At 44.9% G+C, this 22,392-nt stretch overlaps 1 protein-coding gene across 3 annotated transcripts in view; it reads left to right on the forward strand.

The window, feature by feature from the left end:
- The window catches only part of E2F2 (E2F transcription factor 2), a 30,286-nt gene extending 8,385 nt beyond the window's left edge, over positions 1–21,901 (forward strand). The window contains exons 3-7 of one of the 3 annotated variants that reach the window (XM_060205505.1): positions 866–1,085; positions 1,848–2,006; positions 6,056–6,170; positions 8,934–9,126; positions 18,645–21,901. In XM_060205505.1, coding sequence (XP_060061488.1) covers positions 866–1,085; positions 1,848–2,006; positions 6,056–6,170; positions 8,934–9,126; positions 18,645–18,940 — 983 coding nt within the window. In that variant the 3' untranslated portion in view covers positions 18,941–21,901. Of the gene's footprint in view, positions 1–865; positions 1,086–1,847; positions 2,007–6,055; positions 6,171–8,933; positions 9,127–14,544; positions 14,661–18,644 lie in introns of those variants that run through there. The other 2 variants (XM_060205506.1, XM_060205507.1) reach the window with 2 other exon arrangements.
- The last annotated feature ends 491 nt before the right edge of the window (positions 21,902–22,392 follow it).

Raw genomic sequence — 22,392 nt, forward strand, 5'->3', positions numbered from 1 at the left:
ATGGCAAGTCTATAAATGTCTTCATAAATTTAAGCATGTCATTCTTTTCCTACCCTAATTCCAAATTCCTAGTTAACAGGTGGGATAGGATAATAGAAAGGAAGACCCAGAGTCTTTCTTTGGCTCCAGAATCCAGGATACTTGGATTTAAATAACAGCTTTGCTACTTTTTAGCTGAGTACACTGAACACACTGCTTAGCCTGCTTGATCATCCATATTCTCATCTATAAAATGAAGATGGTTGTGTATCAGCCTTATAGGGTGTTGTAAGGACTATATTTGTTACATATGGAAAGTACTTAGAGTAGTGACCTACACATAGTAAGCATTTGTTATTGTTCTTGGTGGTGTGATGTCTGCATGAATGGTTTCTGAAGAGGGAGTTAGAACATTTGCTTTCTAGCCTTGACACACTACTCCTAAATCTTTTTTCATTTCATTTTATTTATTTTATTGCCACCAGAGTTATTGATAGGGCTTAGTGCCTGCATAATGAATCCACCACTTCTGGTGACCATTTCTTTTTTTTTTTAGAATTTGAGAGGGAACTGGGGGTGGGGAGAGAAAAGAGAGATACCTGCAGCACTGTTTCACCACTCATAAAGTTTCCCTTCTGAAGCTGGGGGTTGGGGACTTGAACCTGGCCCCTTGCACATTGTACCACGTGCATTCTACTAGATGTGCCACTACCTGACCCTGTAAGTCAGTTTTCCTCTCTCAAGTTTCAGGTTCTCTGTTTGAACAGTGGTGTGAAGAACCCGCTGTCTCACACTACTCTGTAAACTAGAAAGTGGGTGCTGATGTGAAGGGTGATCCTTCAGCCTGGCCCTCTCTGAGCACTGAGTGGGCCCCTTTTCTCCCCAGCTCCCAAGTCCCCAGGAGAGAAGACTCGGTATGACACATCACTGGGGCTGCTCACCAAGAAGTTCATTTATCTCCTGAGTGAGTCTGAGGATGGTGTCCTGGACCTGAACTGGGCAGCTGAGGTGCTGGATGTACAGAAACGGCGCATCTATGACATCACCAATGTGCTGGAGGGCATCCAGCTCATCCGCAAAAAGTCCAAGAACAACATCCAGTGGGTGTGAGTACCAGGGCTAGGGCCAGGGGCACCCAGGGGTATACTGCTGCAGGCAGAGCCAGAGATAATACTGTGAGTGTGAATGTTGGGGACGGATGAGAGTAACGTCAATAGGCTACATGCTAGAACTAGAGCTAATGTGCATAAGTGGAAGATGATAGAGCTATGTATGTGCTGGACAGCATAGCAAGACAGGGCAGGCAGTGATTTCTAAGATATCAAAAGACCTAAACAAATCCTCAGGGGTCCCAAGATCCCTCCTATACTTTGGGAAATTCCCCTGGAGTTCAGTGGTAGTAACCCAAACTCCTTCCAGGTCTGAAATATGAGTACTCCAGGTTCTTTTTCTTTTCTGCAGGGTGTTACAGAGAAAAGTCTGTATTCCCTGGCATGAAGAGAATCCAGGCAGGGGAATCAGGACTGAGGGTACTCTAGCTCCCTGCTATCAGGGAGAAACTGATGCCCTGGGTAAACCAAGTTGAGAGCCCCTCAAAAGTGGGGTTCAGGCCTTGACTTGTCTCTTTTCCTTGGCCCAATCCCCAAACCTTGAGTTCTCAGTTCGGCGGCTCCCTGGGAGCTAGGCAGGACCACTGGTTTGCACAACCCAGGGGGCACCAGCTTAGAGCCTGGGAATGGCCTTGTCCTAGAGTTTTACCCTGATCTGCGTGGTATAGTTTTGACACAGCTCTGCATGGCACCTCTGGGGATGGGGTGTCTGGATGTGGATTGAGACTGACATGGGATAATGGACTACTCTGTTCTCAGAGGCAGAGGAATATTTGAAGACCCCACCCGGCCTGGGAAACAGCAGCAGCTGGAGCAGGAGCTGAAGGAGCTGATGAAAGTAGAGCAGTCCTTGGACCAGTTCATCCAGAGCTGCTCTCTGAACTTCAAGCAACTGACTGAGGACAAGGCCAACAAGAAATATCCTCTGTGGTTGGGGAAAGGGGCCAGGGGTCAGGTCTGTTGCATCTTCATATATACCCAGAGTTGATGTAGTACATACCTACTGGGAATAACCTGGCCTTGGGGTTTAATGATCTATTTCTTCCTTCCTCCTTTCAACTCAACTGAAGTTACTTTCTCATGGGAAAAAACAAGTACAGTTGATCCTTGAACAGCATGGAGTTTGGGATGCCAACCCCCAAATGGTTGAAAATCAAAAAAAAAAAATTATTATTATTATTATTTGCGTCTAGGGTTATTGCTGGGGCTTGGTGCTGACACTCCGAATCCACTGCTCCTGGAAGCTATTTTTTCCATTTTTATTGGATAGAACAGAGAAACTGAGAGAGGAGGGAGAGATAGAGAGGGAGAGAGACTTGCACACCTGCTTCTCCACTTGTGTAGCTTCCCCCACTGCAGATAGGGAGTCAGGGTCTCGAACCTGGATCCTTGCACGAGTCCTTGTGATTCATACTACGTGAACTTAACCACTGCCTCTCCCCCCCCCCCCATTTTTTTAATTGAGAGAGATACCAGAGCATGGCTTAGCTCTGGCTTATGGTGGTGGTAGAGATTGAACCTGAGACCTCAGAGCCTTAGAAATGAGAGTCTAGGAGCTGGGTGGTAGTACAGTGGGTTAAGTGCACATGGCCCAAAAGCGTAAGGACCTGCTTCATGGGTGGTGAAGCAGGTCTGCAGGTGTCTTATCTTTCTCTCCCCCCTTCTTCCCCCTCCTTTCTCCGTCCTGTCCAACAACAATAACAACAATAAACAATGGCAACAAAAGGGGAAAAAAATAGCCTCCAGGAGCAGGATTCATAGTACAGGCACTGAGCCCCAGAAATAAGACCTGGAGACAAAAAAAAAAAAGAGAGAGAGAGAGAAATGAGAGTCTTTTGCATAATCATTATCCTATGTACCTAAGCCTCAATTAATACTTTTAAAATTTTTATTTATTAATGAGAGAGAAGGAAAGAACCAAAACATCGCTGTGGGACATGTGATGAGGCAGATAGAATACAGATTCTCATACTTGAGAGTCTACTGACCACCTCCCAAGCCACTCAACTGAAACTTTTTTTTTTAATTTTTATATTTATTTATTTATTTATTTATTCCCTTTTGTTGTCTTATTGTTGTAGTTATTATTGATGTCATCGTTGTTGGATAGGACAAAGAGAAATGGAGAGAGGAGGGGAAGACAGAGGGGGAGTGAAAGACAGACATCTGCAGACCTGCTTCACCACCTGTGAAGCGACTCCCCTGCAGGTGGGGAGCCAGGGGCTCAAACCGGGATCCTCTGCAGGTGGGGAGCCAGGGGCTCAAACTGGGATCCTTTCTCCGGTCCTTGTGCTTTGCGCCACCTGCACTTAACCCGCTGTGCTACCCCCCCCCCCGACTCCCGTCAACTGAAACTTTTAACAACAAGTAGCCTTCTTGAGTGGAAGCTTTACCCATAATATGAACATACTTTATATTTATTTTTCACTAAGAACATATTTCATATTTACTATTCATTAAGTGGAAATGTATCATAATCAAAGTCTTTATCACTTCATCAGTTGGAATAGACTGATGAAGACGGGTTGGCTTTGCTGTCTCAGGTGAGAGAGACAAAGGAAATGGAAGGGGAGGCATGAGAGGCAATCAAGCTTGATAGACTTTATACAAATACGTCATAATTTTTGTTTGCTTTACTTTTTCATTTCTCAGACTTCATCAGTATCAGTCCTCCTTCCACTACTTGCTTTATCTTTAGTGCCTATAACATATGCAGCTCCATATGATAAAAGAAGTGACAAGTACTCTTGAATAATGTGGACACCTGCCAGATTCTCTAATGCCAATTGGTTTTCTGGGACTGTCCCTACATCTTCATTGTCTGGCACTGGCTTAGAAGCACTGTTCTCCACTAAGTCCTGTTTTCTGTAAATTCTTCTAATGTGGTGTCTACCCATGAATAAAAGAACCCACTTAATCCCATCCCATGTAATTCAAAGGTCAACTGCATATTTTTTTAATGAGAGAAAAAAGATCATTTTGTTTGTAACATATATACCTCCTGTATGCATGGGAGAGACCCAGAAATTCTGAGTAACCCCTTTACATCCATCACATCTGGAAAATGAAAAGAAAGAAGTAGCTTTCTCTGCAACATAGCCATTGTTCTTTGCCTTTATGCAGAGTGTATCTTATTTAGATTTGGTGTGTGTCTACTGTACATATCTTTTTATAGCCTGCTTTTCTTTGTTTAGCATATTTTTTCTGTGTTTTATATTCTTCCTATTTGGTTGAATGAAATGAAGTGATTAATAATGGACCATTTTTTTAAGTATAAAAATAGCAATCTTAGGGCTTACCTCATATTTTGTATGGTTTGAGAATGTCCTCAGAATACACTTTGGCTTGTTGATAAGACTTAGATATATAGATTGATTCTAGATTTCTGCTTTTATAAAGCAACATTGTAAAAAGTATCCTTGTGTATAGAACATTTTTACAAATTTCTTTTTTTTAAATATATATTTATTCCCTTTTATTGCCCTTGTTGTTTTATTGTTGTAGTTATTGATGTCATTGTTGTTGGTTAGGACAGAGAGAAATGGAGAGAGGAGGGGACACAGAGATGGGAGAAGATAGACACCTGCAGATGTGCTTAACCATTTGTGAAGCGACTCCCCTGCAGGTGGGGAGGCAGGGGCTCCAACTGGGATCCTTATGTCAGTCCTTGTGCTTTGTGTCACCTGCACTTAACCCGCTGTGCTACCGCCTGACTCCCTCAAAAATATTTTTTCCCTACATGAGATTCCTGGGATTAAAATGATAAGGGCAGAGAGTCAGGCGGTAGCACAGTGGGTTAAGCACCGGTGGTGCAAAGTACAAGGACCGGCGTAAGGATCCTAGTTTAAGCCCTGGCTCCCCACCTGCAGGGCAGTCGCGTCACAAGTGGTGAAGGAGGTCTGCAGGTGTCTGTCTTTCTCTCCTCTTTGTCTTCCCCTCCTCTCTCTGTTTCTCTCTCTCCTATCCAACAGTGACATCAATAACAACAGTAATAATAACTACAACAATAAAACAACAAGGGCGACAAAAGGGAATAAATAAACATTTTTTTTAAAATGGTAAGGCCAAAGAGCATGGACTTCACTAATGCTTTTTATACATTTGTTAACCTTCTACTTGGTTTTTCTATCTGGTCTTTCTTTTAAATGCATTGTTGAGGGCTGACCAAGTCTTCTCCCATGCATAGTACTACTCAGCAGCCTCTTTGACCCAATATTTTTATTCTATATAATTGGGGTACAGGATCAGAGAGACCAAATTCCATGTAGTGCTTTCACATGTCAGGGATTAAACCCAGAAAGGGCATCACACCTGATGAAGCAGTTTACCTTCTGAGCTGTCTCCTGGCTCTGGGCCTTGCATTTTTGGAAGGATAATAAAACAAGACGTATTCCTGTCTTCTCAGAGCTCATGATCTAGTTTGAGAGATGAAACTTATATATAAAAACCCAATATAGCAGTATGCTATAAATGATATATACTTATACTTACTTTCTTTTTTAATATTTATTTATTTTCCCTTTTGTTGCCCTTGTTTTTCATTTTTGTAGTTATTGTTGTTGTTATTGATGTTGTCATTGTTGGATAGGACAGAGAGAAATGGAGAGAGATGGGGAAGACAAAGAGAGGGAGAGAAAGATAGACACCTGCAGACTTGCTTTACCACCTGTGAAGTGACTCCCCTGCAGGTGGGAGCTGGGGGCCAGTCCTTGCACTTTGTGCCACATGCGCTTAACCCGCTGCGCTACCGCCCAACTCCCACACTTACTTTCTAAAGGGATCTGAGGTAGCTTGTGATATGAAAATAACAGGTTATACTTTCTACTATTTCTTCTTTATCTCTACAAGCCATATAAAGAATCAGTATAAGATGTTCAGAGACGTAGCTGAGGTGGGTTAGATCGCCACCTGGCAGGCTAGGAGTTTGAATTTTGGTCAGTCACTTCCCTTAACTCTGCTGCTCTTATGCTTGCCTATGTGACTTACCAGGATCTCCGTGCCATGGGCAACTTTAAGGAGCAGACAGTGATTGCTGTCAAGGCTCCTCCACAGACAAGACTGGAAGTGCCCGACAAGATAGAGGTGAGGGGGAAACATTTGGGGAGAGCAGGGTGAGAAAAGTCTGGATAGCTCTGTAGGCTCTGTCTCTGGCACTACTCAGCCCAAGCTTCCTACGTCCATTCTGGTGCCCAGGGTTTGACCTGTGGTTTCTGAGGTGGGGCAGAATAAGCAGAAGCTGGGAAAGGACAATAGTCCCAAGTTGTGGACTGAGAAAGTTCTCTGTTCCTGATTTCTTTCTGTGCCCATGTAATCATTTTATGCTAACCATGTTTTCCTAGGTTGAAGGCCAAATCCATTCGTCTTCTTCTCCTTCTCCTTCTCCTACTCCTACTTCTTCTTCTTCTTCTTCTCCTTCTCCTCCCCCTCCTCCTCCTCCCCCTTCTTCTCCTTCTCCCCCTTCTTCTTCTCCTCCTTCTTCTCCTCCTTCTTCTTCTCTTCCTCCTCCTCTTTCTCCTCCTCCTCCTCCTTCTCCTCCTCCTTCTCCTTCCTCTTCTTCTTCTTCTATAGTACCAGGGAATGAAGCCAAGACTTGCCAACACCACTGAGTTGCCCTGTTTCCATTCCATTCTGAGTCATGCTCTTTCCTCTTATTGCCTCTTTAGTGCTATTCATCTTCAGACTTTAACTTAAACATCATTTCCTCAAAGAAGCCCTCTCTGATCACTCTCTTTTAATTTATTTATTTACTACTTACTTTCTTTGTCAGGGTTATTGCTGGGACTTGGTGCTTGTATGACTCCACTACTCCCCATAACCATTGTATTTACTTTTTCTTTTTGATAAAGGATGAGAGATGGAGAAATGGAGGGAGGAGGGTGGAGGTGGCACAATTGGTTAAGTGCACATAGTACTATGCACAAGGACCTGTGCTAGGACCTGGATTCGAGCCTCCACTCCCCACCAGGACACTTCACAAAGGATGAAGCTTGTCTGCAGGTGTTCCTCTCTCTCTCTAGCTTCACCTCCCCTCTCAATTTCTCTCTGTCCTATAGAATAAAAATAGAAAGAAAAAAAAAAGGAAAAATGGCTGCTGGGAGCAGTGGATTCATAGTGCTGACACCAAGCCTAAGCAATAATCCTAGAGGCAAGAGAGGGAGAGGGTAAGAGAGGGAGAGATAGAGAGGGAGACTTGGTGGAGAGACACCCATAGCACTCCTCCACCACTTGTGAAACTTCCCTTTAGATGAGGATTAGGGGCTTGAATTTGAACCTCTTGATTGGTAATGTGTGTACTTTACTATATGACATATGAACCACAACCCTTGCCCCTACTCTCCAACTTCATAACAACTCTTTTTTTTTTTTTTTTTAAACCAGAGCACTATTCAGCTCTGGCTTTTGGTAGTGTGGGGATTGAACCTGAGACTTTGGAGCCAGCCTCATGCATGACAGTCTCTTTGCATAACCATTATGCTATCTACCCCTGCCCCATAACCACTCTTTCCATTGCACTTAATCTCCATTTGCTAGATGGGATATACTGGTGACTGCATGACTCTATTCTGCTTCATCTGGTAGAGTGTAAAAGTGACAAAAACATGTTCCACTCATATAGTAATCTCAGCCCAGAACTGGAGACGTAATAAAAACTCATTTATGTAATGGAAGAATATTTATTATATACATAAGGCCTAAGGCTAGATGTTTGTATACCCAGTAAAACACAGATGTTACCATGTGAAGGACCCAGGTTCTAGCTTCAGGTCCCCACCTATAGGTGGAAGTGTCCTGAGTGCTGAAGCAGTGCTATAGGCATCTTTTACCCCCTCTCTATTCTTCCCTCTCAATTTCTCTCTGTCTTCTGTATCCAAAAAAAAAAAAAAAACAGGGAAAAATGGCCACCAGGAATAGCAGATTTGTTGTACAGGCACCCAACCCCAACAATAACCCTGGTGAAATTAATTAATTAATTAATTAATAAGACTTCATAGTGGAAAATAGATTCAAATAAGCAATAATGATCTCATAGACCAAAGACATATGAGCCCCCCTCCCCCCAAAAAAAAACCCACAGGAGACAGTCATACTGAGTCTTGAAGAATGAACGAGATTTGTGCCAGGTGGGGTAGGGGCATGCAGAGGACATCACTCGAGCACACACCTGGAGACCTCAATACAGATCTGAATGACATACCTATAGTCTGTGGTGACTCAGGCTGGAGGCAGGCAGGAGGGAAGAGGCAGGGGGTGACAAGACCAAATATCAGGACTCTTGGTTACAAATCAGAAAAATTCAAGTTCCACTGGCTTAAGTCAAAGGGTCAAGAGGAAGGTTTGTAGATTTCAGGCTAGAACGGAGGCAGATGTTCAAACTGACTTAAAATCTGCCTCCCACTCTCCTTTCTCTGCCAGATGAACTCCCCTCTTGTGGCAAAGACAGGCCACTGTGGGAAGGGGACCTCCACTTCCCCTAAGTCCTGATGCTGGTCAGACTCACCTGAGACATGTGTCAGCCTAGACTAGTCACTATCGCTTTAACTTTTTCAGCTTGCACCCCAAACTCACATCTGGGAGTTAGGGGAGGATGCTGGCTATTCCCACAACCTGCACAGCCTGAGATACTGAGAGGAATGATTTCCCAAAGGAATGTTCCTAAAAGGAAAGAACCCAGGGGGGCAGACAGGCAGAATCAACCCACATTGCCACATGTTAGAAGAGGCAGGCTCAGGAGTCAGACTTGCTACATGAGTGGTGAGAGCCACATGTGTTCATCCATATACACCGACCCATGAGTAAGTATCCAGATGCTTAGTGCCACAACCTTGCTTTCTCTTCCTCCTCTAGGACAACCTGCAGATATATCTGAAGAGTACTCAAGGGCCCATTGAAGTCTACCTGTGCCCAGAGGAGGTGCAGGAACCAGACAGTGCTGTCAAGGAGCCCCTGCCCTCCACCTCCACCCTCAACCCCAGCTCTGACTCTACCCAGCCGAGCTGCAGCACCAACACTGGCATTCAGGAATCCACCACATCTACAGGTAGGTTGTCTATCCAGGACAGAAAACAGAGACAACAACACGTTGCCTTAGACTTTGCTCTCCTACATTAGCATTTGTTGGATACCTCCGTTGTTCTCAGTAACAGAGGGCACAGTCTTTCTTCTGCACACATGTGCACTGCACATTATACTATATAAAGCTCTGGCCCATTGCTTGTCTCACTGGGGAGGCTCATGCTGCTCAGAGACAGGAGGGAACCTAGGATTGAATCCCAGATTTTCCACTTACCAGCTTTGTGACTTTGGACAAGTTGCTTAACCTCTGACTCAGTCTCCTCATCTGTAGTGACACAGTAATTCTCAGTATTTACTTTATAGACTATTGTGTGATTAAATGAGTTACTATAAGTAGAGCATTTGAATGATGCTGTCAATAACTGTTCACTTTTTTTTTATTTACTTATTTATGAGAGAGAGAACCACAACATCACTCTGGCATATGCAATACTGAGAAATGAACTTGGGACTTCATGCTTGCAAGTCAGACTCTCCACCTTCTGTATCACTTCTCAGGCCACAACTGTTAGCTATTATTGTCATTATGATTACCTCTACCACTAGCACTGCTAATTCTGTGTGTGATGATTTGACAGCAAAGCTCCTGGTACTCAGTAAGCCCAAAGTGGATGGGAATTATACATTTTGGGGGGAAATTCAGTAATTTCTTTTTAAAAATATTTTTATTAGTAATTTAATATTGGTTTGAAAAAGTATCAAATTTCAGGAGTATTTTCATATCCATACATGATGTGTGCAAGTCATCACACGCCCCTTGCCAGTGCCCCCAATAACCATCTTAGTTTTCACATTGTACAGGAGATGTTTGTTTTAGTCATTTATATTCCTCATATAAGAGTAACTCAGTAACTTCTTGGGAGTTAATACTGAAGGTTTTTTTGAACCATAGCTGTGTACCAGGTATGTCCAATATCTAATTACTTTCATAGCATTCTTCAGGTAGGTTTTTTAAAATTTCTAGTTCAGAGATAAATAAACTGAGACAGAAAGTATGTGACTTGCCCAAGGCCTCCCAGCTGAGTCTTGAACCTTGGTCTCCATATTCCTTTTGTTTTTAAAGGTTTTATTTGGGGTAAGGCAGTAGTGCAGCAGGATAAGTGCACGTGGCACCAAGTACAAGGACCAGTATAAGGATCCCAGTTAGAGCCCCTGGCTCACCACCTGCAGGGGGGGGGGTTGCTTCACAAGTAGAGAAGCAGGTCTGCAGATGTCTATCTTTCTCTCTCCCTCCTCTCTTGATTTCTCTCTGTCCTATCCAATAACATCAATGGCAATAATAACAATAACAAGGACAACAAAATGGGACAAAATGGCCTCCAGGAGCAGGATTTGTAGTGCAGGCACCAAGCCCCAGCAATAACCCTGGAGGCAAAAAAAAAAAAGTTTCATTTATTTATCTATACTAGAAAAGAAGAGGAGAGAGGTTTATCTATTTATTTATAAAGACTGAGAGAAACGGAGAGGAGAAGGAAAATAGAGAGGGAAAGAGAAAGAGAAATCTGTTCTATCACTGTGAAGCTATCCCCTGTGAGTGGGAACTGGGGGCTTGAGCCCTGGCCCTTGCTGGATATAATGTTTGCACTCAACAGGGACACCACCTGCCTAACTCCAGTTTTCCTATTATTTTTTCTTTTAAAGTTCTGATGGGGGTGGGATGGTGACTGTGGGACAGAGACCATAGATTTCCTGCAAAATCTGAAATACTTTCTGTCCCTTTACAGAATTTTGCTGGCTTCTGATATAACTCAGTTCTTCATCTTACACATGAGTAAGATGAGGCCCACAGAGGGCAAGTAGCCTCCCTAAGCTATATAACAAGCTTGTTGCTGAGCTTAGGCAAGAGCCCAGACTTTTAGCTCTCCTCTGTCTTGGCTAGGGACCAGCTTTTCTCCCCATACAAACCATCTGTCCCTCTGGGTACCTCCCCATGCCTATCTCCCATTCCAGACCTGCACCCCACCCTCTTCTCCCTCCTAGCACTCTGTTTTTTCACTCCACTGTCAACAAGTGCACCTTAGTAAATTGTGGCCATGGTGGTGGAGTAGTGGTTAGAGCTTTGAACTTAATTGCCACCGGGGTTATTACGGGGGCTCAGTGCCTGCACTATGAATTCATTGTTCCTGGCAGCCATTCCCCCCCCACACTTCGTTTTGATAGTGACAGAGAGAAATTGAGAGGGAAGGAGGAGATAGAGAAGGAACAAGAAAGAGAAACATCTGTAGCACTGCTTCACCACTCTTGAAGCTTCCCCCCTGCAGGTGGGGACTGGGGGCTTGAACCCAGATCCTTGTGCATGGTAATATATGGGTTCTACCTGGTATGCTCCCACCTATCTCCTACCACCATGCTCCTTAGTTAGAACTGCATTCATTTCAGTTGTCCTCTGAGATCTAGGGCTGGGAGTCCTACCTCAGTTTTATAGACCAAGAGTAGCAGCAGTGCTTACAGAACAGTCATTGATAGGGCCAGCCCTGAAACCATCTCTGAACCATGACTGCCTCTTCCACTAAGTGGTCTCTCTCTCTCTCTCTCTCAATTTAATAATGATTGACAAGTCTGTTGGATAAAAAGGATACAATTCTTACCACCAGAATTCTGCATCCCATCCCCTCCATTGGAAGCTTTCCTATTCTTTATCCCTCTGGGAGTATGGACCCAGGATCATTATGGGGTACAGAAGGTGGAAGGTCCGGCTTCTGTAATTGCTTCTCCATTGGACATGGTTGTTGGCAGGTTGATCCATACTCCCAGCCTGTTTCTATCTTTCCCTAGTAGGTCAGGGTTCTGGAGAGCTGGGGTTCCAGGACACATTGGTGAGGTTATCTGCCCAGGGAAATCAGGTTTGCATCATGGTAGCATCTGCAACTTGGTGGCAGAAAAGTATTAAGATATAAAGGAGAACAAATTAATAATTAGGAACCTAAAGGTAAGTATATAGCAGATGAGAGTTGGGGGGTCCCCATTTTAGAAAAAGCTAGGAAGTCTATTTTAAGTATATTCCAAGGGGGGCATGACTTTACTAATTTTTACCTGAACCCAACAGCTAACATGCAGGTGGGATAAGGGTATTATCTAGAGATATGGTGTAAGGGTTGGAAATAGGACTAGAAAGGTGGATCAGGGAAGAGAATAGCTCCCAAATACAGGAAAAAGATATAAATAACCTTAACTGTAAACCCCATCAATCTGATCTGGGGCCCATACTCAGCACAGGAGCCTGTGTAACTTCTGCATTCCTGTAGGTCTAAGCTCATATTCTGTGGTCATAGCTAGGAACATTCTAGACTGCACTTATTTCAGGACCAGTCTTCCTCCAGTGGCGGACTATGTGGACCCAGCCTCCCTTCGGAGAGAGGGTCTATCCCTACCATTGTTGTTCCACATTGAGGGCAAGATCCTATAGAGGCCCACAAGTGGGTCCATGACACTGTTCCTGATGGAGATGATCAGCGATAGTGGAGAGAGGGATCTGTTAGAGGTCTAGCTGAGTGGTTTCTTAATGTTGTTTCTGCTGCCCGGGGCAAGGGAGAGGTGTCTCTCTCTCTCTCTCTCTCTCTCTCTCTCCCTTCTCTTCCTCTCTCTCTCTCCTTCCTTCCTCCCTTCATTTCCTTTCCTTTCTTTCTACCTTTTTAAAGGTGTTATTTATTATATTTATTCATGAGAAATGATAGGAGAGAGAAAAAGAACCAGATATCACTCTGGTACATGTGTTGCCGGGGACTAAACTCGGGACCTCATGCTTGAGAGTCAAGAGTCAAATGCCTTATCTACTACGCCACCTCCCAGACCACCCTCCCTTTCTTTCTTCTTTGTACCAGAGCACTGTTCAACTCTATTCATACTGGTGCTTGGAATTAAACCTGGGACCTCAGAGTCCCAGGCATGAAAGTCTTTTTGCATAAACACTGTGCTGTTTCCCCAGTACAGGAAGAAGTTTTCTGAAAGATAAACACACAGTCTCATGTTCTGGTCTAAAGATGAATCATTTTGAAGTCTGAGTACCAGGACCTGTGCCCAAACAGAATACCACTAAGTGTTGGTACTTGAGTTTTGGTCTTAGTTTGGCATAACCAAGAGACTCTCTACTTCCTAGAACCTCAGATTTCTCACCTGTATTGAAAGGATTTTTTTTTTCTTTTTTGCCTCCAGGGTTATCACTGGGGTTCAGTGCCTGCACCAGGAATCCACTGCTCCTGGAGGCCATTTTTTCCATTTTTGTTGCCCTTGTTATTATTGTTATTGTTGTTGAATAGAACAGAAAGAAATCGGGAGAGGAGGGGAAGACAGAGAGAGGAGAGAAAGACAAGACAGCTGCAGACCTGCCTCACCACTTGTGAAGTGACCCCCCTGCAGGTGGGGAGCCTGAGGCTCGAACCGGGATCCTTACTCCGGTCCTTACGCTTTGCACCATGTGCACTTAACCCGCTGTGCTACCGCCTGACCCCCTTGGAAGGATTTTTAAAATTTAATATTTAGTTTATTTATTTTGGATAGAGACAGAAATTAAGAGAAAAAGGGGAGATAGAGGAGGAGAAATACACACACATACCCACAATACTACTTGACCACTTTTGAAGCTTCTCTCCTGAAGGTGGGAATCGGAGGCTTGAACCCAGGTACTTGTAGGTTGTAACATAGGCACTTTACCAGGTGTGTCACTGCCTGGCCCTGGAAAGGTTTATTTTTTGGAATCTCTGGGGCCTCTTACATGTGTGATCGCACCATTATGGTGACTATCAGATTGAGAGGAGGAGAGACAACACAGCAACAAGGCTTCCCTGGTACCATAGTATACCAGTGTGGTATCCCGGGGGCTCAGACCTGGGCTGTGTACTTGGCAAGGCTGACACCTTTCCTGGTGAACTATCTCACCAGCCCTGGAAGGCATTTGGACAAGACCCATCTCTAATACTTTTTTTTTTTTTTTTTTTTTTTTTTACCAGAGCACTGCTTAGCTCTGGCTTATGGTGATGCAGGGGATTGAACCTGGAACTTTGGAGCCTCAGACATGAGAGTCTCTTTGCATAACCATTATGATATCTACCCCTATCCTCATCTCTAATATATTCTAAACTTCTGAGGTAACCATCAATGTAGCTGAAGGCATAGGAGCTGAAGTAGGGAGAGTCAGGTTAGAGTTCAAACTTCACCTCTGATGACTTGCTTTATGTTTCTGTGGGTGAGTCTGTCTGACTCCCTTAGAACCTTTGCTCCCATCTTTGTTTATTTATTTTTTTCTAAATAACTTTTTAAATTTTTCTATTATCTTTATTTATTGAATAGAGACAGCCAGAAATCAAGAGGGAAATGGGTGATAGAGAGGGACAGAGATAGACACATGTAGCACTGCTTCACCACTCGCAAAGCTTTCTCCCTTCAGGTGGGGACCGGGGTCTCGAACCTGGGTCCTTGAGCATTGTAATATGTGCGCTCAACCAGGTATGCCACCACCCAGCCCCTGGTCCCATCTCTGTAAAATGAAGGAGACTGAAAAACTCCCTCATGACTGTCAGATGAGTTTTAGTTGATACAGTGTGGATGTGTGTGTGTGTGTATGTTTAAAAGCTTAAGTGAATGGAGTGCCTACTATGTGTAGTTTTCAAGATAAGAAAGTAAATGCAAGCAGACAGTACAAAGAGCAGTTAGTTCTCTCCTGGATGTGATAAACCATGAAAGAACAAGGTCCAGCCTGTAGGCTTCCACATGTGATATCTCATTTACTGCTTCCTGCAGCTCTTGTGAGAGGATCCTTGTTTTCCCTCATGAGAAAACTGAAGTTCTGGATCTTATAGCTGGTGAGGGGTGGGTCTGGGTTCTGGGCTCATACCCTCTTCACATTCAAGGCAGGCCTCTTCCTAAAATACTTTCTCTGTAGTACTTTGAACAAACAGTAATTTTCCCCATTTAATTATATTTAAGGGGGCCAAGTGGTGGCACATTTGGTAGAGCACACATATTATCATCCACAAGGACCCAGGTTCAAGCCCCAGGTTCCCACTTGTCAGGTTGCACATTGCGGGAGAGAGAAGAGACCAGGAACTTGAGGCAGAGTGGGAACGCAAATCTTTATTCAGGCAGGCGCCCCAGGGTTGGGTGCGGGCATAGCGGGTTTAGGCCACGTGGATACACACCAGCCTTTCTCTGGGTCAGGATGCTGAAGAGAAAGAGAGCGAAACTGGAACAGCAGTGGTTTTATACGGTAAAAACCGGAAGTCGCAAGTTGGAGACGGAAATGGCTAGGAAAGGGGGTGGAGAGAGGCAGAAGGCATGCTGGGAAGGTGAAAGCGTCCTTAGCAACTGCTGCAATGGTTTTAACAGAATTAGCAGTACCCTGAGGGGATAATGTTGTGGGGATCTTGCAGGCAAAACAATGATTATGTAAGCAGAGCAGGGGGTCTGGCTTTAAGGGCCAACACCCACTTTCAGGGGTGAGGCTTCATGAGCAGTAGAGAAGTGCTACAGATGTCTCGATTTCTCCTGTCTTCTCTATCTCCTTTTCCCTCGCTATTTCCTTCTTTCTTTCTTTAAATATTTTATTTATTTATCAATGAGAAAGACAAGAGGAGAGAGAGAAAGAGCCAGACATCACTCTGGTACATGTGCTTCCAGGGATTGAACTCAGGGCCTCCTCATTCTTAAGAGTCCAATGCTTTATCCACTGTGCAAAAAAAAAGGGAAGAAAGAAAGAAAGAGAAAAGAATGGTTACTAGGAACAGTGGAGTCATTATGATTATGTAGGCACCAAGCCCCAGTGATAATCCTGATGGCAATAACTGATATTTAATAATTAGTAAAGAGGAACAAAATTATATCAGGGACTGGGAGATAACTCACCCAGCAGAATGCATAGCTCACTATGTGCAAGGACCTGGGCTCAAGTTCCTGGCACCACCTGGGAGCACCACACAAAGGGAAAACTTCGCAAGTATTGCTGCCATGTCTCTCCATTTCTTTGTTATTTCTCTGTCCTTTTCAGTCTTCCACCATATATCTGAGAAAAGGAAAAAAGAGTCTTCTAGGACCAGGGGAAATCACACAAGCATGAAACCCCATTAAAGCCCTGATAGGAAAAAAAAAAAAAAGGAATTTAATTGACCCTTGAGCCTTGGTTTCCTCATCTGTAATAAGGTTAGCAGCATTGCCTCCTTTGGGAGTGCTTGACTGTCCTGTCTTTGAGAGCAGAGCCAGGGCCTGGTAAGCCCTAGGTAATGGAGATATTCTTATTATTGACAAGGGTAATATGCAAATCCAAAAGGGAGTTTCTGCAGACCAGCTGTTCTTACCGGCACTTATCACCTGTCCTCTCAGCTACCTATCAGGTTGATGTACTCATTGCCCTTATTTTATAGGTGCAGAAATGGAAGCTCTACACATTAAATCTTTTGATCATGGTGACACAGTCAAAGATTGGTCAAGCTGTCTGGTATACAACCATAGCTCTATTTTTCAAAACAATGCTTGGTTGGGGTTTCAAGAATGCCTCAAATGTTAAGATTCTAGGCATCTTAGGCAGGAGATTTCTGGTGTCCTAATCTACAACTCTCTGTAGGAAATCACCTTCTTACCTCTAAGTGGAAATGTATTTGGTGTGCTGAAGAGTGAGGTTGACTGGTGTGGCTGGGAATGTTAAGTAAGCTGTAGGTGGAAGGTGTAAGAGGGAGTAAAACAGTAATCAGGTCACATGAACCCTGGCAGAAGTTGAATTTTATTTGAAGCCATTTTTTTATTGTCACTAGAGCCATTAGAGCTCAGTGTTAGCACTATGAATCTACCACTCCTGGGGGCCATTCTTTTTTCTTTCTTTCTATTTTTATTTGATAGAGCAGAGAGAAGTGGGAGAAGAGAAAGAGAGAGAGAGAGAGAGAGAAACCACTTACAGACTTGCTTCACCCCTGCATATGGTACTCAAACCTGTGTCCATGCACATAATGTGCTCAACAAAGTATGCCACCTCAACAAAGTACGCCACCACGTGGCCCCCTGTTCTCAGCCATTGTTGGTATGTTCCCTTCCCCCCAACCTCTGAGAAGAATTGGTTTGCCCCTTGCTAGTTTCCACCCGCTTTCTCCCCGCCCCCTATGCTAAGGACGGGTGGAGTCCCAGCAGCAGCGGAGGAGAGAGGATGATGGAAAAAAAGCACACGGTGTGGTGATTTGCCCGTTTGTGAATAAAGATTAAACTGTTCTCAGCCCAGCCGCATGTCTCTGGTCGTCTCTGTTACCCGCCTGTGAAGCCAGCCTGGATAAAACAACAAGCCATTTTAAGCAGTCTATCACCTTAATCACTCAGCCACACTTGTCATTTTTAAAAGAAGATTTATTATGAGAGAGAGTGAATGAGGCTAGAGAGAGATAGACCAGAGCACGGCTGATCTCTCGCATAAGATGATGCTGGGACATGACAGCCTCTGCGGTTTCAGACATGGAAGTTGGTGTTCTAACAGGCTGAACTTTTTTGCTGACCCTACTTCTAATGAGGCTTCTGTAGGGACCCAAGAGAGAGAATAGAAGAGCAGGACCAGGGCCACAGCTATGAGAACGAAGAGATAGTGTAGAAACTTCTCCTAGCTGTGGGCATGACTGCACTTTCTGTTAAATAGAGTGCGGAACCAGTGGCAGGATCACAAATAATCCCTGGACCTTTAGGTTTAGGTAGCTGAGTAGATGGGGTAAGTGGATAGTCATGTGAAAGTAGAGTGCACACAGACAACTCTTACATGGCTCACTGTACCATGTTGTCAGGTCAGGGGAGAATACTTTTATTTTTTAATTTTTTAAATATTTTTCTATTTTAATGAGAGAGATACAGTGGAGAGAGAGAGAGAGTGGCTTATGGTGGTTCTGTGGATTGAAACCAGGATTTAAGAGCTTCAGGCATGAAAGTCTTTTGCATAACCATTATGCTGTCTCCTCAACCCACTGGAAAATACTTTAAACAAACAAACAAAAAAAGTGTTCACTTATGAGAGAAAAGAGGCAGGGAAAGAGCACCAGAACGTCGCTTTTGCATATCTAGTACAAGGGTTGACTCTGGACTCCAGGCCTGAGAGGCGAATGCTTTATACTGCACTACCTCCCAAGTCATGGGAGAATACTTTTAAAAGATAGGAGCTACTAGAGTATGTTTCTGTATTGTTGGGAAAAATCTAGTTGAGTGAAACTGATGATGCAGCACAGAGACAGGGATGCCAGGGGATAAGGGATAGAGCTGGAGGGAGGTAAGGGAAGGTGACCCTGTGCCTTTGATCCCAGGTTCCCACTAATGGTCCTGCCTGCCCTCTGAAGCTTGGTCCCAGCTTCTGCCTCCTCATACAGATTGCTAGTCCCCCTGCCTGCACAAGAATGTTGAGCACAGTGTGGGCAGAGGAGAGAGAAGGGTGCTCAGTCATCCAGAGAACCAGAAGACTTCCTGTGCTGAGATCTGACCAGAAGCCTCTTAGGTACCAGGGCCAGGTATAACTTTTGTTTCACTTGTTTACAGCACCAGCACCGACTGCCCAGCAGGCCCAGTCATCACCACCACCACCACCGCCGCCTCCACCACCACTGCCATCCATTGTCCCTCTGGAGGCCACTGACAGCATGTTGGAGCTGCCACACCCACTTCTGCAGCAGACTGAGGACCAGTTCCTGTCCCCCACCCTGCCATGCAGCTCCCCCCTGATCAGTTTCTCCCCACCTCTGGACCAGGATGACTACCTGTGGGGCCTGGACGGGGGTGAAGGCATCAGTGACCTCTTTGACTCCTATGACCTCGGGGACCTGCTGATTAATTGAGTAGCCCTACCTGCCCTCAGCAGCCCCACCCCTGTTTCTACCTCCTCACACAGAGGACTGACAGTTGAGAAGCTCCCTAATTGTGTGGGGATTAGGACCCAAGGTACTACCCGTGGCATGCAGGGGTCTCCTCCTTTCCTTTCCTACTCTCTTGCTGGTCGGGGCTGGGATTGTGGGGATGTGAGTGGAGGATACATATGAGGAGCGTATCAAGGGTTGGGTCCTGCCCTTCCTTCCTCATGGGGACGGGCCTAGAAAGGCCCCTCCAGCCTTCTTACCTCTGACTTCCCATGTGAAGGGTCACAGGTGACGTGACCAGGTTCAGGGAAAGGCCTGCCACCTCCTTTTGAGGGCAAGTTAGTAACCTCAGTTGATCAAGAAGCACTTACTGCCTTCGTATTTATTTCAGGTTGAGTTGTGTTTGTCTTCCCTGAATTTTAGCAGGGAGGGTGTTCTAGTTTCTAGTAAGACTTCTCCTCAGACTGGTCCAGCACTGTTCAGGGACCAGTCTGGACTGCCAGGTGTACAGGCTGGCTCCCCTATCTCCCTGCAGCAGTGGGGTAGAGTGCCAGTCTTTGAGGGGGCTGTCCAGTCAGTGTTTCTGGAACTCTGATTGCACTTAGGCCATGTCATTCAAATAGGCAGGCCCTTTGACGTCTCCTGCTCTGGGCCTGGGCCTGCCATCTCCAGCTAAGGCTCCAGGCTTAGATGCCTGGTCTCCTTGATTGCTCAGGTGACACTGAAATAGGAGACCCTTTTGAAACTCCTTACCTCTCCCCACCCCACCCCCTTTAGAATGTAAAAATGACTGTCTAGGGAAGAGTTAGCAGTGAATAGCTCCTGAGGAAACCCCAACAGGAAAAAGTGGGAAAGATGCCCATCTGCTTTTGCCTCCTCTGAGGACCTGGGAGGCATAGGCAACTTCTTGGGAGCTGTCTGCATGATCCTCCCATTCCCTGTCAAGTTTATGTTGGCCATATTTGTGGAAGGGAATTAATATTTTTATGGTGTCTCCTTACCCCTAGCACTCACATAGACCCCTAAGAACTTGGCAGCTAATGAGGTGGGGGTGGGGGATTCTGGGAGAGTCTTTTGACCATACCATATACCCCAGAGGCCTGAGCATTCAGTCAAATGTGGGGGGAAGGTTATTTACCCTCCTCCACCCACCCAGGGCTGGGGGTGCTCTGGGTTGAACCAAGTCTGTGCCTTCTGTAGAGAGAGGCAGGAGGGCTGGTGGTCTGAGAGGCTCACCACCCACCCTCAGGGAGTTAGGTTTCCTTAGGGGCTCAGCTGGGCAGCACTTTTCTGGTTTTTTTGTTTCTGTTTTGTTTTGTTTTCAAGTTTGTAGCATTAAGTTGATTTAAAATATGAAGTTGGCTTTATAGACCTGTTTCTGCGTTGACCTACAGGCATCTGAAATTTACAAGGTGGGTTTGTTTGGGGATGAGACCCATAGTGAGCTAATGTCCAGCTGGGGTCAGTCGTGCCTTGTCCTTTGCTTGACTTAATAGGCTCCCAAGTTTGTTAACTCCCCTCCTCCCCCAGGTATGATTAGCAGGTAATAGATGCCTATAAACAGGGTTGATTTTGTATGCTTTAAAGAAATGCCATCGTATTACCTTCCTAGAGATTCCGGGGGCAGGGTCTCAACAAAAGTCCAGCAAGAAGCCCAGCATTCCCAGGGCCAATAGAACATCTTGACCTTGGACTGTGTGGGGTCTGAGCTGGAAATGGCATTGCTTTTCTGGGGTCTCCACTGGGCTGCACTTTGATTTTGTGCCCTCTTTGAAGATAGAGATATTTGACTTTCATGCCTTAGGCTGGATAGGCTGGATCTAGAAGTTTCTTCTAGAATTAAAGTCAGAGAAAAGGGTAAAGAGACCTGCAGGATTTAGTAAGAACTTAATTGTAAAGCTTGACTGGAATTCAAGCTCACTTCCTAAATGATGAACTGTAGGACTGGGCAGAGGAACTGCTTGACCTGTCAGCTCAGGTCCTATATTCCGAGCACCTGCCCTGCCCTTCCACACTGTGCCTGACCCAGGGTCTGGGCTGGCCTGCCCAGGCCAAGTCGTAGGCTCAGGTAAGGAGCAAGGTCTCCCTGCATTCTTGCAGGGACACATGAAAACACCCAAGTTACAATGAGTACTTGAGTGCTATTTCCCAGAGGGACCAGATAAACTTTAAAACTAGGGCAGAAGGAAGAAAGAAAAAAAAGCAGGTTTCTTTCTAAAATAGATAATTGCTGCCAGGACATTTCCCAACCTCACCAGCAGCCCCCAAATCACTCATGTCCCCAGAAGGGCTTGGGAGGCTTCAGGGAACCCAATAGCATAAGTTGTTCAGTAGAGTTGGAAGTTGAAAGGCATTTTCTTAAGACCAGGGACAGACTTCAGCCTCCCTCCTTAACTTGTGTTGAAAGTGTTAGCTAGACAGGAGGGGAGCTCATCTCTGTGTTGATGTTGCCACTGCCAAGTGCAGCTGCAAGGAAGCAGGAGGGGTGGGGAAGCCTATGAAACTGGCTCTCAGATAGTTTGTACTTTTCCCCCCTTATGTTCTCAACCTCAATTCTGACAGTATTTAGTTTGTAGTAAAAGGGTTGGGGTGTTCCCGCACTCGAGCCTTGTGTGGCTTTAATGCGTTTGAATGAAAGCCTTTTGGGGTTGTTTGCAATCTGTTTTCGGGTCTTGTCATTGTGTCCCGAGGTCCCTACCCCATCCCAGGATTCTGTTCTCTCACAAGGACCCTCAGTGACCAAAAGCCCAGCCTGCTGGCTCAAAGGTGCATGAAGAAGACTTGTACCCCAAGGGTAAGCAAGTCTGAGGGAACCTGGTTCCTCTACTGGGACTCCATGTGGATCACTTACCTCCAGCCTGGCTTCACCCTGGGTCCTCTGTTGACGAGCACCACATGAACCTCCTTGTGTTGTGATAACTGGGCATTAAACGACAATTTGGAGCTGCTTGTCTCTGCTGTGCTTTCTGAAGGTTGCTATTGTGTCAGATTCAAGAAAATTGGGCAGGAAAATAAACTTTAAAATCCAGATCAGAAGGACCAGGGATATCAGTGACAGATCACAGGACTTACAAACTTGCATATGTATGGTCTGTGTATGCCAGAACTGAGTGGTGTTCAGTTCTTTCATAGAAACATGTTTTTTAAAAAAAACCTATGAAACTGGGCTGGTAAAATAGCTCCCTTGGAAAGTGCTGCTTTGCCATGTGCACAGACCACACTGAAGGAAGCTTTAGAGCTGTGGTGTCTTTCACTCTGTCTATCTTAAAAACAAATAACTAAAAATAAATTAAGAATTCAATGAGATTGTAGGAAATGAAGTCAACATTTTTAAAAGGTGAGTGAATTGTATTTCTATATACTAGCAATAAACAAAATTAGGAGGCCAGCAAGATAACTCACCTGCTTAGTTATGTGCACAACCCAGGTTTGAA

This window comes from Erinaceus europaeus, chromosome 13 (assembly GCF_950295315.1).
Source record: "Erinaceus europaeus chromosome 13, mEriEur2.1, whole genome shotgun sequence".
In the NCBI taxonomy this organism is placed as follows: domain Eukaryota; kingdom Metazoa; phylum Chordata; class Mammalia; order Eulipotyphla; family Erinaceidae; genus Erinaceus; species Erinaceus europaeus.